This window comes from Notolabrus celidotus, chromosome 7, assembly GCF_009762535.1.
Source record: "Notolabrus celidotus isolate fNotCel1 chromosome 7, fNotCel1.pri, whole genome shotgun sequence".
In the NCBI taxonomy this organism is placed as follows: domain Eukaryota; kingdom Metazoa; phylum Chordata; class Actinopteri; order Labriformes; family Labridae; genus Notolabrus; species Notolabrus celidotus.
In genome coordinates this window covers 4,359,349-4,373,820 of record NC_048278.1, presented here as the reverse complement: position 1 = coordinate 4,373,820, position 14,472 = coordinate 4,359,349, and the positions used below count along the sequence as shown (strand labels likewise).

At 45.1% G+C, this 14,472-nt stretch overlaps 1 protein-coding gene across 3 annotated transcripts in view; it reads right to left on the bottom strand.

Annotated features, from left to right (window-relative positions):
• hpgd (15-hydroxyprostaglandin dehydrogenase) overlaps positions 1-13,251 on the bottom strand; it is a 17,076-nt gene extending 3,825 nt beyond the window's left edge. For 2 of the 3 annotated variants that reach the window (XR_004631969.1, XM_034688809.1), the window contains exons 1-4: positions 12,970-13,251; positions 10,173-10,296; positions 7,192-7,298; positions 3,710-3,806 (exon numbers count right to left, since the gene is read on the bottom strand). Coding sequence is in view for 2 of the 3 variants with exons in the window: in XM_034688809.1 (XP_034544700.1) it covers positions 3,710-3,806; positions 7,192-7,298; positions 10,173-10,296; positions 12,970-13,062 (421 nt within the window). In the remaining variant the exon portion in view is untranslated. Of the gene's footprint in view, positions 1-3,709; positions 3,807-7,191; positions 7,299-10,172; positions 10,297-11,285; positions 11,552-12,969 lie in introns of those variants that run through there. The other variant, XM_034688810.1, reaches the window with a different exon arrangement.
• Between the last annotated feature and the right edge of the window lie 1,221 nt (positions 13,252-14,472).

Here is a 14,472-nt window from a genome sequence, read left to right as displayed (position 1 = left end):
CCAATTTGTCCTCTGAGGCAAGTTTTCAGGATTTTGGGAAAAGTAAAATTTCTCTTTAAGTGAAGGGTTTCTTCAGGACAGACGAGTCTGAGAGCGGAGGGGGTTTTCATTTTCCAGGCTTTATGGAAACACGTGAGCGTGGCTTCATCTGAGGAGTGTGTTCATAAGCACACCAGAGGTTACGCATAATGGGAGGGGATGACCTTGAGCTCATGATAACAAGCCGAAGTCCACAAGTCCCAAATCTCAAGGTGAGTATCAAGTCTTTTAGAGGAGAGTCTGAAGGTGCATTTCAACTAAGAGTTCCGGGGTCTTTTAGCCCCCAGAACTACTTTCCCCTGAACTAAAAGGTTCCTGGTCCCCCATTGTTGTCTGCGTTTCGACCGCGGGCTGAAGTCCCGGGTAGATTGTGTAAATCAGGCCAGTGACGTATGGAGAAAAAAAAGTAAATGCACTACACCACCAGACCAGTAGAGGGCAGTAAAACAAAGAGGAATGCCATTCATCACAGATGACACCATAGAAGCAGATGGACAGGCAGGTATCATTACGAGCAACACAACAGTTAGCCTGTTAGCATGAAGAGACTCAGCTGGTCTGTTTTAGATGGTGCTATATTTCATCACAGATGGATTCACTGAATCAGCACGTGAGAGGAGATAAGCGCGAGTAGCAAAGACGTTTCAACACGGCTTTAAAATCCTTTTGAACTCAAAAAGCTGTGGCAGAGATCGGCCGGTGTTTTGGTTTAAACAGCGACCCTGTTAACTGGAGACTCTCAGCCGGATGCATCCCTCATAAGCGTCTTTAGACGATCATTAAATATCTGATGAGGATATTTTGAAATCTTAATAAAAACTAAACTAGTTTGCATTCCCAGGAACTCCCTCTGTGTTTCAACAGCTGTGTAAACTCCACAAACACTGACACGTTCAGCTGAAGGTCTCCAGTTTACAGGGTCACTTTTAAAACCGTAACACCGGGAGAGACACATTCACGGTGGGCTGAGAGAAGACTACTGTTACAAGCTGCTAAATCAAGAGAATCACAGCTTCTTCTTTTGAAAAGTACACACACATACAAAAAAGATAGAACAAATAAAAACTAATGAAAGAAAGAGAAATCAAGTGAATCACAGATGTGTGTGATGTTATTGTGGACGGTGGGCGGAATAAAAACACTGAGGTTAATCTACCAATCAGACATGTTCAGCATTGCAGGCCCCGCCCCCTGAAAGTCCTGGGACCTTTGAAAAGTACTACCTCCCTAGCAGGGGCTTTTCAGGGGGGAGATTAACTACCCCATAAATAAATTTAGACCCTGGGTCCACCGGTCGAAACCCCCGTAGTTCATTTTATCTGCATCAAGGCCAAATTGTGTTTTGTATTTTTGGAAAAGGTCTAATCTGCTCATCATCAATTTAAAATTACATCAACAGGGCAGAATAAAGTCTGCAACCTCATCACAACAACACAACAGAGCAACATATTAAACTGTGACTAACAGAGAGCTGAACGACCGTCTGCAGGAAGCTCTCTGTCAGTCAAACATGGAACCACAAACTGATCTGATGTTCTCCAATCAGATCTGAGGTTTGATAAATGATGAAATAAAAGGAAAGAAACAACATGAAGAGTCAGTCAGCTACATATGGTCTGACTTAACACACACACACACACACACACACACACACACACACACACACACACACACACACACACACACACACACACACACACACACACATACACACACACACACAGACTAACACACACAACACACACATGTTCCTTCAACAACAAAACAATATGCGTGGCCATGTTTGGACAAGTCTCTGTTATGGGAATGGGGAGTACACACACAAACCCACACACCCACACACACACACACACACCCACACACACACACACACACACACACACACACACACACACACACACACACACACACACACACACACACACACACTCTGATGCTATCAGCAGTGTGATAGCTGTGTAATGGTCTCCACATGTCTCATCTTACTGCAGGCTGAACTGTTCTAGATCTACACAACGATGTATCCGCCGACAAGAACCCAGAACATCCTTAGGAATCTGAGAGCAAACACACAGATCTAAGAGACACACACACACACACACACACACACACACACACACACACAAAGGTGCACAAGTGTTATGATAAGTTTATAACACAAGGAACTATTTTATTTAAGATCCAAACGGCTGCAAACCTAAAGTCAGACTTCAAAGAATCCGCCTGAAATCAAACCAACACTTTGCTTCACTCTGCACAGAGTTCACATCAGGTGCACGTCCTGATTAACCACATTGTAGTAAAAGTTCTGTAAATAGTTTCCTTTCAGAGTTCAGGAGGTGAGGTCTGGGACTCTGCCATACCTGAGGCATTGCTGCTTTAAGAGTGTTACTGACAGGTCATTAATCTGAAAGGGAGAGTTCAGAGAGCGGCGTCTGAGAGAGAGCAGGAAGTACACAACGGAGAATTGAGTCAGAGAAGACTTCATCATCAGCGTGTTGGTGGAGTCCTGAACCCAGTTACCTTAGAACAGTCTGACCACCGCATGTGAAGGCTTCCAGGAGTGGTTGTATTTGACTCATGGAGGGCACGGTGGTGATGTGACGAAAGCTTTGCACACCTAGCCGGGTTAGTCCTGGACTCGGCTGCAGACTTCGACCTTGTTTACAGCCGTAGAAACAGGCTGAAGGTCCACACACAATGCAAATCCAATAACGTACAACAGTTTAACATAAACACAAATCTAGCAATGAGCTGTAGGCTCAGACTTTAACACCAAACACTCAGAGGAAATCTGCCTCATACAGACAATGAAGGGAGCTGCTTTAAACGTCCCTTAAAACAAACAAGCGACGAGTAAACAAACACACAAAGTGAATTATTGTCCTTCTCAAAAAGTCCTGACTCATTCATAAAACTCTGTCAAAAGTTCACAACAGCCGGCTCCATCAGCACGCTAACTACAGATGAACTGCTGAACACCGTAAGTCATGCCGAGCGCCTGCAGGGCGCCGTGAATGCGATATGAGCTGCCGTAAGACACAGAGCTCGGTAACTCTCGGCAGCTCCTCACTTGTCTTTGTGACGTCACTTCTTGGTTTCTAGGCAGCATGAAGTCCGAAGATGGCCGACATCATCTTAGAAGTGTTGATCTAATAAACTGGTTTATCTAGAAACCTGCAAACATGCAAAGTTGATGCCAAAGGCAAAAGGCACAGACAGCTGCAACACGCCCGCCTGTCAGTCCGGATTTATTTAAAAGGTATATAGATATAAACTCATCCCCCAACACTGTAGGAACATATAATGAGCTAAAGCAGGTTTTAACCAGGCTGTAAACTGGTTTCCCTTTGCTGAAGGGGATTCTGCCTCAAGTGGACACTCAAGGAACTGCAGTTTTTGCACTTCCTCATTGGCTTCATTTTTAACACCAAAGGTCGTCGTTTGATTTGAGAGCAGAGTTTGATCTGACCCGATGGCTTCACGCTTCTATCTGTCATTTAGACCCAAAATATGTAAAAAGAAAAAACGAATCTAAAAACAGCAGAACCTTTTCTTTCCCATGTTTCCTCTAATCTGAATAAACATTTTATGATCTTATCGTTATTAAAGGACATTCTGTATGTGGCTGTTATTGTCCTGAACCTGTATGTATGTGTGTGGATGTTACCTGCCATAGAGGACACGTTGATGATTGTGCCTCCGTCCTTGCCGTACTCTTTGCTCATGTGCTCCAGAGCCAGGTACGTCCCTTTGATCAACGAGGTCTGCAGAGACAGAGACAAACATGGTCACCAGAGTTACTCGCACACGGGCAGAGCTGCGAGTCTGACCGGAGTGAAAGTGAAGGTAAGGACAGCGTGAACGTTTGAAAGTGTGAACGTTTGAAAGTGTGAACGTTTGAAAGTGTGAACGTTTGAAAGCGTGAACGTTTGAAAGTGTGAACGTTTGAAAGCGTGAACGTTTGAAAGCGTGAACGTTTGAAAGTGTGAACGTTTGAAAGTGTGAACGTTTGATGAACAAAGACCGTCATCAGTTATTGTGAAACGAACAATAACAGGAAGTTCCTCTGAGTTCTTCTCTCGCTCCGTGTGAAGGTACACAGGAGGGTCCCAGAAAGAACATTATCTGATGCAACCATTACAGCCTGTGCTGCAGCTGCAAGACACAATCCATGGGAGTGGTTCCAAAACTTCTTTAGATCTCAGTTTCTTTTCTAATAAAAACAACCTGCAGGGTTTGATTTCTTCATTTAGGCCACAAAAAACCTCAACATTCACGGCAGAAGCAAACAACTCCCACAATCCAGTGTGCTTAACCGGTCGATTAAAGACTGGTTTATACTTCCTGGTTGAATCAACGTCACAGCCTAAACCGTAGGTTCGTGTAGCCCTGTTCCAAAGGAGAAGCCTGACATGCTCCTCCTCTAAAATGTAACTACACGTTAAAACAACGTGGACTGTAAGCTCTGTGATTGGTCAGCTGGGCAGCAATCCTGCATTTACAACATTTCTGCAGTCATTAACATCTCCTGTTCTGACGTCTCCTCTCCTTCTCCTTTGTAATAACTTCTGTATGATCAACAGAAACATGTTTCAGCTCCAGTTAAACATGACGCCCTCTGAGTCTCCGTTGTTCATTCTGGGCGGGCGAGAAGAAAATGTAGCAGGACAGGAAACAGCTGATCTGACCAGCAGAGAAATCACACTGCATACAAGGGTTTAGGTGAAGTATTACAGAGCGACGTGGACACAACGAGTGCTCAGGACGCCGTAGAGAATAAACCAGGCTTCAGTCTCATGAAAATGCTTGAGAGAGGTAAAGAAAGAGAAAAGATGGAGCTGCTTTATAACAGGATCATCTTGAAAGAATGAGGACAGAGTAACTATGCGAGTTATCACAAAGAGGATTCAGGAAAAAGGAAAGAGGATGAAACCTGAGATAGAGCCCTGAGGGACGGCAGCTGATAACACCTTTTGATCAAGAGGAATTTCCTTTATGCACAAAGAAGGATAAAACAAACAAAGTGGGGCAGATGAGATCAAAACACGTAATCTGTGCGACTACCACCACTCTGTGTTTCAGCTGCTGAGGAGCCGTGTAAACTGAAGTGACCTCTGTGCTTTCTGCCGTCGGAGCCGCGGGGTTACGAGGACGCATCAGGAGACGGGACATGTTTTTACTGCGGGGGCTTTCTCCTGCCTGCTGGGTTTCTCCTCAGCAGGAATGTAGTTGTAAAGGCCCGGGGCTCGGGGTGGTGTCGTGGCAGGCTGAGGGGGAGGTCGTTGATGTAATGAAGGAGTCTGAACAGCTCAGAGAGGGGGGGGGGGGGGTCCTGCACTCTGAGGGGCCTGAGCTGGGGTCCTTTCGGGACAACGATGCCTCTAATGTGACAGCAGAAGCGCTGAAGGTTTTCAGCACATGCAGCTGTTAACACGAGGCGGACGTGCTGAGAGAGACGGTTAAAAAGGTCATAAAAGACAGGAGATACCATCTGATGCACTTTATTAGTGCAGATCCACGTTACTTTAACGAGAGACTCTGGAACAATTCTTCTTGTAGAAACACAAACTGCATGCACAAGAAATATGAATATGATCTCGTCGATTAGTTTGGGTTTATTTAAGGGGCTAAAGGTGTGATGTGTCATTCGACACGTTTCCTATTAGTTCATCTTTATTTACTGATTCTATTTTTAAAGTTCAACATCTGTGGTGTGAGATCTGTTCTGGTCTCTGTCTGTAGTCTGAGTAGTATCCACCAATCAGGTGTCAGCAAGAGAAACAGTCTGTTCAAGAATTCTGTCTTTGAATTCCAGAATTCTGTCTTTGATGATGTCAGAATTCTGTTTTTATGACGTCAGAATTCTGTCTTTGATGTCAGAATTCTGGAATTCTGTCTTTAGTGATGTCAGAATTCTATCTTTGATGTCAGAATTCTGAGAACAAATGGAACATTCCATGAAGAAGGTCAGATCTATCTCTAATCCTCTTTCATAGACCTTCATTCAACAAACAAACATTGTAGGCGTAGTTTTCTTCTCCTCTTGAGGACAGACCTGACAAAGCTTGACTTTTGACTTTTGACTAATCTGCATCATGATGTTGTTATTTCAGCAAACTGAAGACCCGTTAATTACAAGAACATCACAATCAGTTTCTGTTTCAGGTTCATACCGCTGAAGGAAGCCAGAGGGAAGCCTCTGTGGAACTGTTAACAGTGAAACTGAGACTCATCACAAACAGAGAAATGAAATCCACTCTGGGAGATAACTTGAAACAAAAACTGATGGGGTCCATTTTGCAGACTCATTGCCTCCCTCTCTTTAGACATGATTACTCCTCAAGCTGTGAGTTGGACTGTAAACTGTCTTGGCTGAAGTCATCCAGCTGAGGCTTCATGAGACTGTGAAGTACTGGCCGTCATTTCAGAAGCATGTCCCTGTTTAAACTGCTGATGGGTTCAGACAGAACACATTAGTTGAACTTGTTGGATTAGGACGTCTTGCCAAAACGCTGCAGTTAAAAATAGCTCGCTGGCTTCGGCTGTGCACCTGTTTAATGTGCTTGTAATGAACAAAGGTCTGGCATTAGAACAAACACACTTGTTATTACACTCATCAGAGTCGGTGATTCAGCTGAGTGAAAAAAAAAACATTATCTAGATTTAGAAAATACCTGCGCTGCATGCTGCTGAGATCTCTTCCTGATCACGTTCCAGATGTCTCTCTTCTTCTGAACATGTTTTCACTACCTGTCTGCTGACATGCTGCATGATTTCATCCTGGTGATATCTAAGTGCTGCCTCTAAGATCCAATGTGGTGCACCACATGGCTTCATTATAGGCCTACTATACTTATTAATATTAAACACTAGCTACATATTTACTGATTTCCAGTTTACCATGTGTTTATTATTTATCAGCAGTAAGACTGACCTCTGACATCGACTTCAATGCAAAGTAGATCAAGGAGGTAAACACGTGAGATGGATTTGGGGGTTAATGATAGACTCATGTAAATGCAGATTTTGGTAAATGAACAAACTTTCCTCTCATAGATGGAAGACTTTAGTCAAGGACAGAGGGTGTGAGATTAGATATGTGTAGTTCTCTTGAGAACAGTGACACAGCTCTTTTGTTTTTCACCTCACCAGATTGACTTGTATGGTCTTCTCCCAGTTCTTCTCGTTGTTGATGCCGGCGTTGTTGATCACGATGTCCAGATGACCAAACTTGTCCACTGTTGCCTGGAAGGCGTCTGTTCAATGGAAACAGAAAGACATCGTTATGTGTCAGCTTTCGATCCCCGATCAGACAAACTCCACGTCTCTCTCTCTCTCTCTCTCTCTCTCTCTCTCTCTCTCTCTCTCTCTCTCTCTCTCTCTCTGATGCTTTCACGCAGACGTCTGATGATCTCTGACACAGAGATGTAGTAACGGTTCATGGGTTGATACAGGTGTCATTAACTCCCTCACAGTGGATTCTCTCTAATGTTCATTAATCACAGCTACAGCACACAACAATCACTTTATGTTTTATACTCAGGGTCAAGCTAAAGTTCATCTGCATTACAGAATCCACATAAATACCAAGAACTTGTCTCTGGGGGTCTGGATTTTCATTGGATTTAAGAGTAGGTTTGACCAATCAGGTGTCAGCAGGAGGAACAGTCTGTATGGAGAGCAACAGCAGGTGGAGACTTGGAGAGAGTGGGGGAATGACATGCGGGAAAGAGGCCGCAGGCTGGATTCGAACCCAGGTCACCCGCTACATGGGCGCACAACTTAACCATTAGGTCGAGTCAGCGCACCGATAACACCATATCTCACTGAAACCTTTCCCCTGTGATGTCGTGTGTAGTGTGCGTTAGTTCAGGAGTGTGGAGTGTGTGTGAATGCAGAGGTATTTCAGGTTTTTGGTCTTACACTGTTTGAGGACTACAAAAACAAAGTGCACTGTGGGTGTTTGCAGAAGAAATCTCACTGTTCCTCAAACACCGAGGAGCATCGGAGTGTGAGCCCTCGTGTCGGGTTTCTCTGTGTGTGTTGCCAAACTGACTCCGGTGTGAATGGAGCGACGGAGGGGACAAATTCTGAGCTCCTGCAGGTTGTTGTTCAGACAGACGTTTTGGAATAAACAGGAGACAAACCTGCATGTGTCATCACCTGCCACATTCCTCACCTGGACACCCCTCAATTACACACACACACACAGCTGCTCCACACACACTCACCAGCGTAAAACACTCACACACACTCTCAGACACACATGCAGACACAAAAACACTGTTCACAGAGTGCAGTGATGCATGAACACATGCAAACAAAGTTTATCTCTAACCACTCACACACACACACACACACACACACACACACACACACACACACACACACATACACACACACACACAAATCCACACACACTCACATACACACTCACACATCCACAGACACTCACACACACACTCACGCACACACACACACGCACACACACACACACACACACACACACATACACACACACGCACACACACACGCACACACACGCACACACAAACACACACACACACACACACACACACACACACGCACAACGCAGGCTAACTGTGCGTCCACGTCAACAGCAGCTTGATCTCTCAGTTAGCAGCAAACAGCATTCCTCAGCCGTTAGCCTGAAGGGATTAACTTTCCAGTGTCAGACAATGAGACCTTGTTCCTCTCTCTCTCTCTCTCTCTCTCTCTCTCTCTCTCTCTCTCTCTCTCTCTCTCTCTCTCTCTCGCACACTCATCATCAGTTTTCACACCTTGGTTGTTTTCATCAGTTTGTTTTTGTGACCAGAAGACGTGTTTGAGTCTGTAACCGTCAGGAGGTTCAGAGAGAAACATGCTGACCTAAAGGTAGCAGCAGCTCAGCTCGCGGCCTCTGAAGCTCCGCCAAGCAGCGTCAGAGAAACACGACCTGAGAGAGCTTCATTTAGAGTCTAACCCGCCATGTTTGTTTTGGACATGAAGAGATCTCCTCGGATGTTCTGATGAAATGAAATAATCCTGAACGTGTTAGGATGTACCAGCAGCTCAGCTCGCAGCCCGTTAGCATGCTTCGTGCTCTCTGTGGATCGTCATGGGGAACAAAACAAGCCAATCAGGAATCTGGCTGAAGAAGGAAGCACAGAGCTAAAGTTAGTGTGACGTTAGAGACGCAGGATTGACTAAAGGGACAGTGACCTCCCAAGTGAATTAATACAAAGATATATGCCAGTAACATAGCAGAAACACAGTGACACAACCGTCATATATTTTGACTTTCTGGAGACGTTTAAAGAGCTTTCCAACAATCACACTGACAGAAAGAGGAGCAGGACACACGTCACTACAGCTACGGATTAATCAGGTAGCTAAGCAGTTAGCAACACTTAGCATTGAAACCATCCTGCTGTCCGCCATGTTTGTTTCCTCTAAGGTCTGACAGTGAGAGATGTTAGATTTCTGTTCAGAGAATGTGAATGAACACAAAGCTGTAAATCTGTCAGTGTTTGTCATTATCTGAACACGTGCAGAGAGAGCCAGCCTCACAGCACGTTGAACAGCTTCAGTCAGTGTTTTTGACCTGCTGTAATCAGCTGCTCTGTTTTCATTGACAGATTGAGATGAGTCAGCTTCTGCTATGAACCTTGACCAACTCCTAACCTAAAAAATCAGTTGTGGGAGCTCAGCCTGCAGCCCCCCCAACATCCTGTCATCGGGCAAAGAGCACATATTTGGAAAGGAAAGTGCTGACTTCAGTCATCCTCACTGTGTGCATACATGAGTATTTAACCACATGTTTATATAAGATATAAGAAGAGCTGAGAGACGATCCGTCTTCACTGATCCCTCTCAGTCTGATCCTCTGAATCTACTGAGCGCCTCTCTGAGAGTGGTGACACCGACTCTTTCCAGGAAACTTTCTGATGTGTGCCAGAAGTCATCAGGCCTTTTTGAAAGTCTCTTCCTCATTCCTTTGAGGAAGTGTAACATGAGTAAGTCTGTTCTCTGTAGGCTGCACGAGGAGTCAGTGTGTTAGTTATACGTCAGACTGTTTCTGGATCAGCTGGGGGTCACTTTCTTTCTCTCAGTCCAGCGGACAGACTCACCTCTGAGAGCGTCTCCGTTGGACACATCACAGGGGACGAAGGTACAGTTTCCCTCCCCGAACTCTGCATCCAGCTGAGCCTTGCACTGCTCCCCACAGGTCTGGTTGAAGTCGACCACGGCCACCTGCAGCACAGACGGAGGTTCAGGTTAATGCACAGAGACAAACTACAGAGCTGGAGGGAGTCAGAGGAAGTCTGTTGATCCATTTCTGCAGAAACTAAATAAGATGCAACCACACTTCAGCTTCTGTGCACCTCTCACTTCTTCTTCCTGGGTGAGCGTGTGGTTTGGGTTTGACTGGTGTGGCTGTGAACAGCTGCACTCAAACCACCGTCAGGGTGTGAAACAAGTTCTCACAAACTTAACTACATGGCGCTCTTTGCCTTTGTTTCCTTTGAAACTCATGTTTCCTCCTCCTGTTTTAATAAACAGTCTTCATGCTGCAGGCTACTTCTTCAGCTTCATAATGCTACCAGTGTATCTTTAAACCCGGCTCCATCTGAGAACATTCTGTGGTCTAAATAATTTGGCTCCAGTTGCTTACTTTGGCTGGCAGCAGTGAAGCAGAATATTAAAGCTGCTGTGTAACTGAAGCGATTGCATCTTGTCAAATTATGTGTAAGTGTATTTTGTCCCTGACAGGCTCAGGTTGTTATTCTGAGTGTCTGAAACATTACAGGAAGGATCTTGCAGAAGCAGAAGCAGAAGTTTCTGCATCGCTCCTAAAATTCTCTTTTTATTTCTGCACTCAGGAGTTGTTGCTCCACCGCTGCCTCAGGCGGGAAGTTTGTTTGTGTTTCTTTTGATATTTTAATCTGTCACACAACATTTGTGTGATGCAGCAAGGCATTGGTAGAGCAGCCTTTCCCCCGGTCCCGGTAAGGTCAAACGTTTCTGACATGAAGTCTGGTGGATTTAAAGCAAGCAGGAACCTCTGCTGCTGAAAATGAAGCACAGAAGTGCATAAAACTGCAGTTCCTCAAGTGTCCACTTGGGTCTGCAAACACTGAGCTTTACAGTAAACACGTTTACAGCCCGGTGCAACAACAGATTTAATAACGGGATATTTTTTAAAATACATTAGTTAAAAGACAATAAAACGTTAAGTGTACGTTTTCATGATTGGAGGACGACTGATTGACACACGGGTTGGTGTGTCCCATCTCCTTGCCAGAAGGCTCCACCCCTTTATCTGTGCCTGTGTTGATTTAAAGTTATAGGTCCATATTATGGCTGTATGTTCTGTGTCCCTCCCCCTCTATTACCTTCTCTGCAGGAGCCTCCTGATTGAGGCAACAAGGTTCACCTGGCGGTGTGCCTTAAAAGACCCAGGGGAGGCCTTTGAGTTGGGGTCTGCCTCTCCTTCAGGGGATTTGTGTGTGTGCTTTTTTTGTGTTTTGTTATGTTAGAATATTGTTGATCTTTGTTGTATTGTTTGTTCCTTTTTGTTGTTTTATGTTAAATCCCTTTCTGTTAAGTGTTAAAAGGTGTTTTGGTGGTCTCTATGGATTCATGTGTTGGAGTCCATTCACCTGGCTGGGAATGACTGAGTTGGAAAGTTGTTCGCATTGTTGGATAATACCGACACATAATGACATCAAAACATGTCTACGGATACAACTTGCACAATGCTTTGGTTGTGAGACTCAGTTCCTAATAAACACTTTTAAAAGTTCAGTGATTTGCTTTCGATGCAGGGAGCAGCCATCTTGGATTTGGAGCTCAGGGTTACTGAAGGTTGTCTTCCTATCTTCAGGGGTCTCTGCATTTCTGACTCCTGAGATCTGATGGAACACACCTTTAAGATTGAGTCATCGTTTCCAACATGGCGTCCGCTATTATTGGCTGACATCACAGAGACTACATCCACTACATCCAAACCATTAGTTTGAATTCAACACAACATTCATGCTCTGCAAAATAATACACACACTAAACCATTACGCAGCAGGAGACCAACAACTCTGTGGTTCAGTGAGGTGAGAGGTTTTTATAAACGCTGTTACTGAATATAAAATAAACATCTCACTCTTCAAGTTCTTTACACTCAGGCTTTTGTTGCAGCCTAAAAATTAAAATCCTAAATCCCAACAAATGTTATCTGAAGACTCTTTCCAAACAGAGCAGGTCTAGACTGTACTCTATGTTCTATTATTAACAAAGACCCAACATCAAGACAGGATCAGATCCAGTCCCATCTTCCAGACAGGACTCAGTCTGATCTCATCTTAATCCACCATGAGCAGAGCACTTTGCAGCATTTAGAAAGTTACAGTGGCAAGGACAAACTTCCTTTAACAGGCAGAAACCTCCAGCAGGACCAGACTCATGTTAGACACACATCTGCTGAGACCGTGTTGGAGAGAGGGATAGAGGGAGATGAAGAGAGAGAGAGATGATAGTGAAGTTAGGTCTTATCGCCGTAGTTTTATCTTCATTATGAGTCCACCTTTGTCTTCATCTCTCTTTATCTCATTCATGGTGACTCCTGTCTGAGTCAACTCCTTCAACCATGAGCTGATTGACTCAGTGATAGTTACACTGCTGACTTTGAGATGCGTCAAAGCAGAAGAGTGAAATCATAAACACTGTGACAGAGCGGTGGAAGTACGGTGATCACTGAGGCCAGACAGGCCGTGCTCCAGGTGAGATACCTGCCGAGCTCGTCATACAAGACTTCCCAAAGTTCTTCAGTTACTCAGAGATGAAGCAGCAGAGTGAAAAAGTGGATTCAGGGATTCAGTGATTCAGAGGATAGAAAGCAGGAAACACTCGAGGTGAAGACGTGACACTGACCTTAGCTGAGCTCTGCAGGAGCAACTGTACCACTGCTCTCCCGATGCCCTGAGCCCCTCCGGTCACCAGAGCCACCTTCCCACTCAGAGACATGATCCCAGCGCAGCAGTTAAACCCCCACACACTTCCTCCTTCTGTTCCCCTCACACACACACGCACACACACACACACGCACACACACACACACACTCACACACACCTCTCTCTCCTTCTTTCTATGCTTTGCTCAGCTCTCTTTTCTTCTCTGAGGGTTAATGCACCCTTCTGCTCTCTGGAACTCAATCACTGGCTATCTCACCCCTCTGTGTGCTCTCACTCTTTTAGCAGAGCCGTCTTCCCTCCCTTCTTCCCTCCCCCTCTTCTGTCTCAGCTTATCAGTGTATGCAAACAGAAAGAGAGAGAGAGAGAGAGAGAGAGAGAGAGAGAGAGAGAGAGAGAGAGAGAGAGAGAGAGAGAGAGAGAGAGAGCTAAGTAAACTCTGCAGGGTAATAATTACAGGTTTTACTCAGCTTGTTGTACCTGCCCTCCTGCCTCTCTTCACACTTCCCCCTCCTCCCTCCTCTGCTCTCTCTCTCTCTCTCCTCTGCATCTTCACCTCTCTGCTCCTCACATGTCTCAAGTTGCATAAATACCTGCGTTCCTCAGACCCTTAAAGCAGACTCAGCGGAGTGTGTAGAGAGCTGTCGGTCTCTCTCTCCTCTGCAGCTCGTCCACGCTGCTCGTGTGTCTTCTGTGTGATTGCTGTTACACAACATGCAGCCGCTCTGCTCGTCGATCTGTTCGAGCCGCGCTCAGGTCTCTGCATGTTCACGCTGAGCTGAGATGAATGGATACCAACAGCTGCTAACCACTAAACCAAGCATGCAATAATACCTGTTTGCTCCTTTAAGTAAACTCAAACCACAGCGACTCCCAGAGAATCCGCTCCGTGATGATCTCCTCCAGGGCGTCTGAAAAACACATTACACATTACAATACTCAGAACGTTTGTTTATAAATAAACCACTATTTAGGAACATCCCTCCTCCCTTCCTTCCTTCCCTCCTCCTCCTTATCAAACATCCTTCCTCTGCTGTGTTCCAGAAACTAAAGATGTCACCTCTCCGTCATAAACAGGTTGATTCATTTTTAACGTATACAAGATGACCTCCACAGAACCCTCAACACCAGGGATTAATACTCAACAGTGAAGGAGACACAAAGAACAACCTGACAGCACACGTCATATCAAACTAACCCGGCACATTCCCTCTCTGCCTGTTGACCCTGTGGTTAAAAACGTTAGAATAGAATGGAATGGAGTGGAGACCACAACTTGAGTGTGTGTTTGTGGAACTGAGAAGGGAGGATGCTGTTAAGGAATATTGATCAGTGTTGTCAATGGACCAGGACATTACCTAAAATGGACCAGGATGGTGCCAAATATTGACTTGGTGTTCATGGAGACCATCACGTAGCCGAGATCGTGTGACGCCAATGTGAAGTGTATACAAGCTGAGTGTG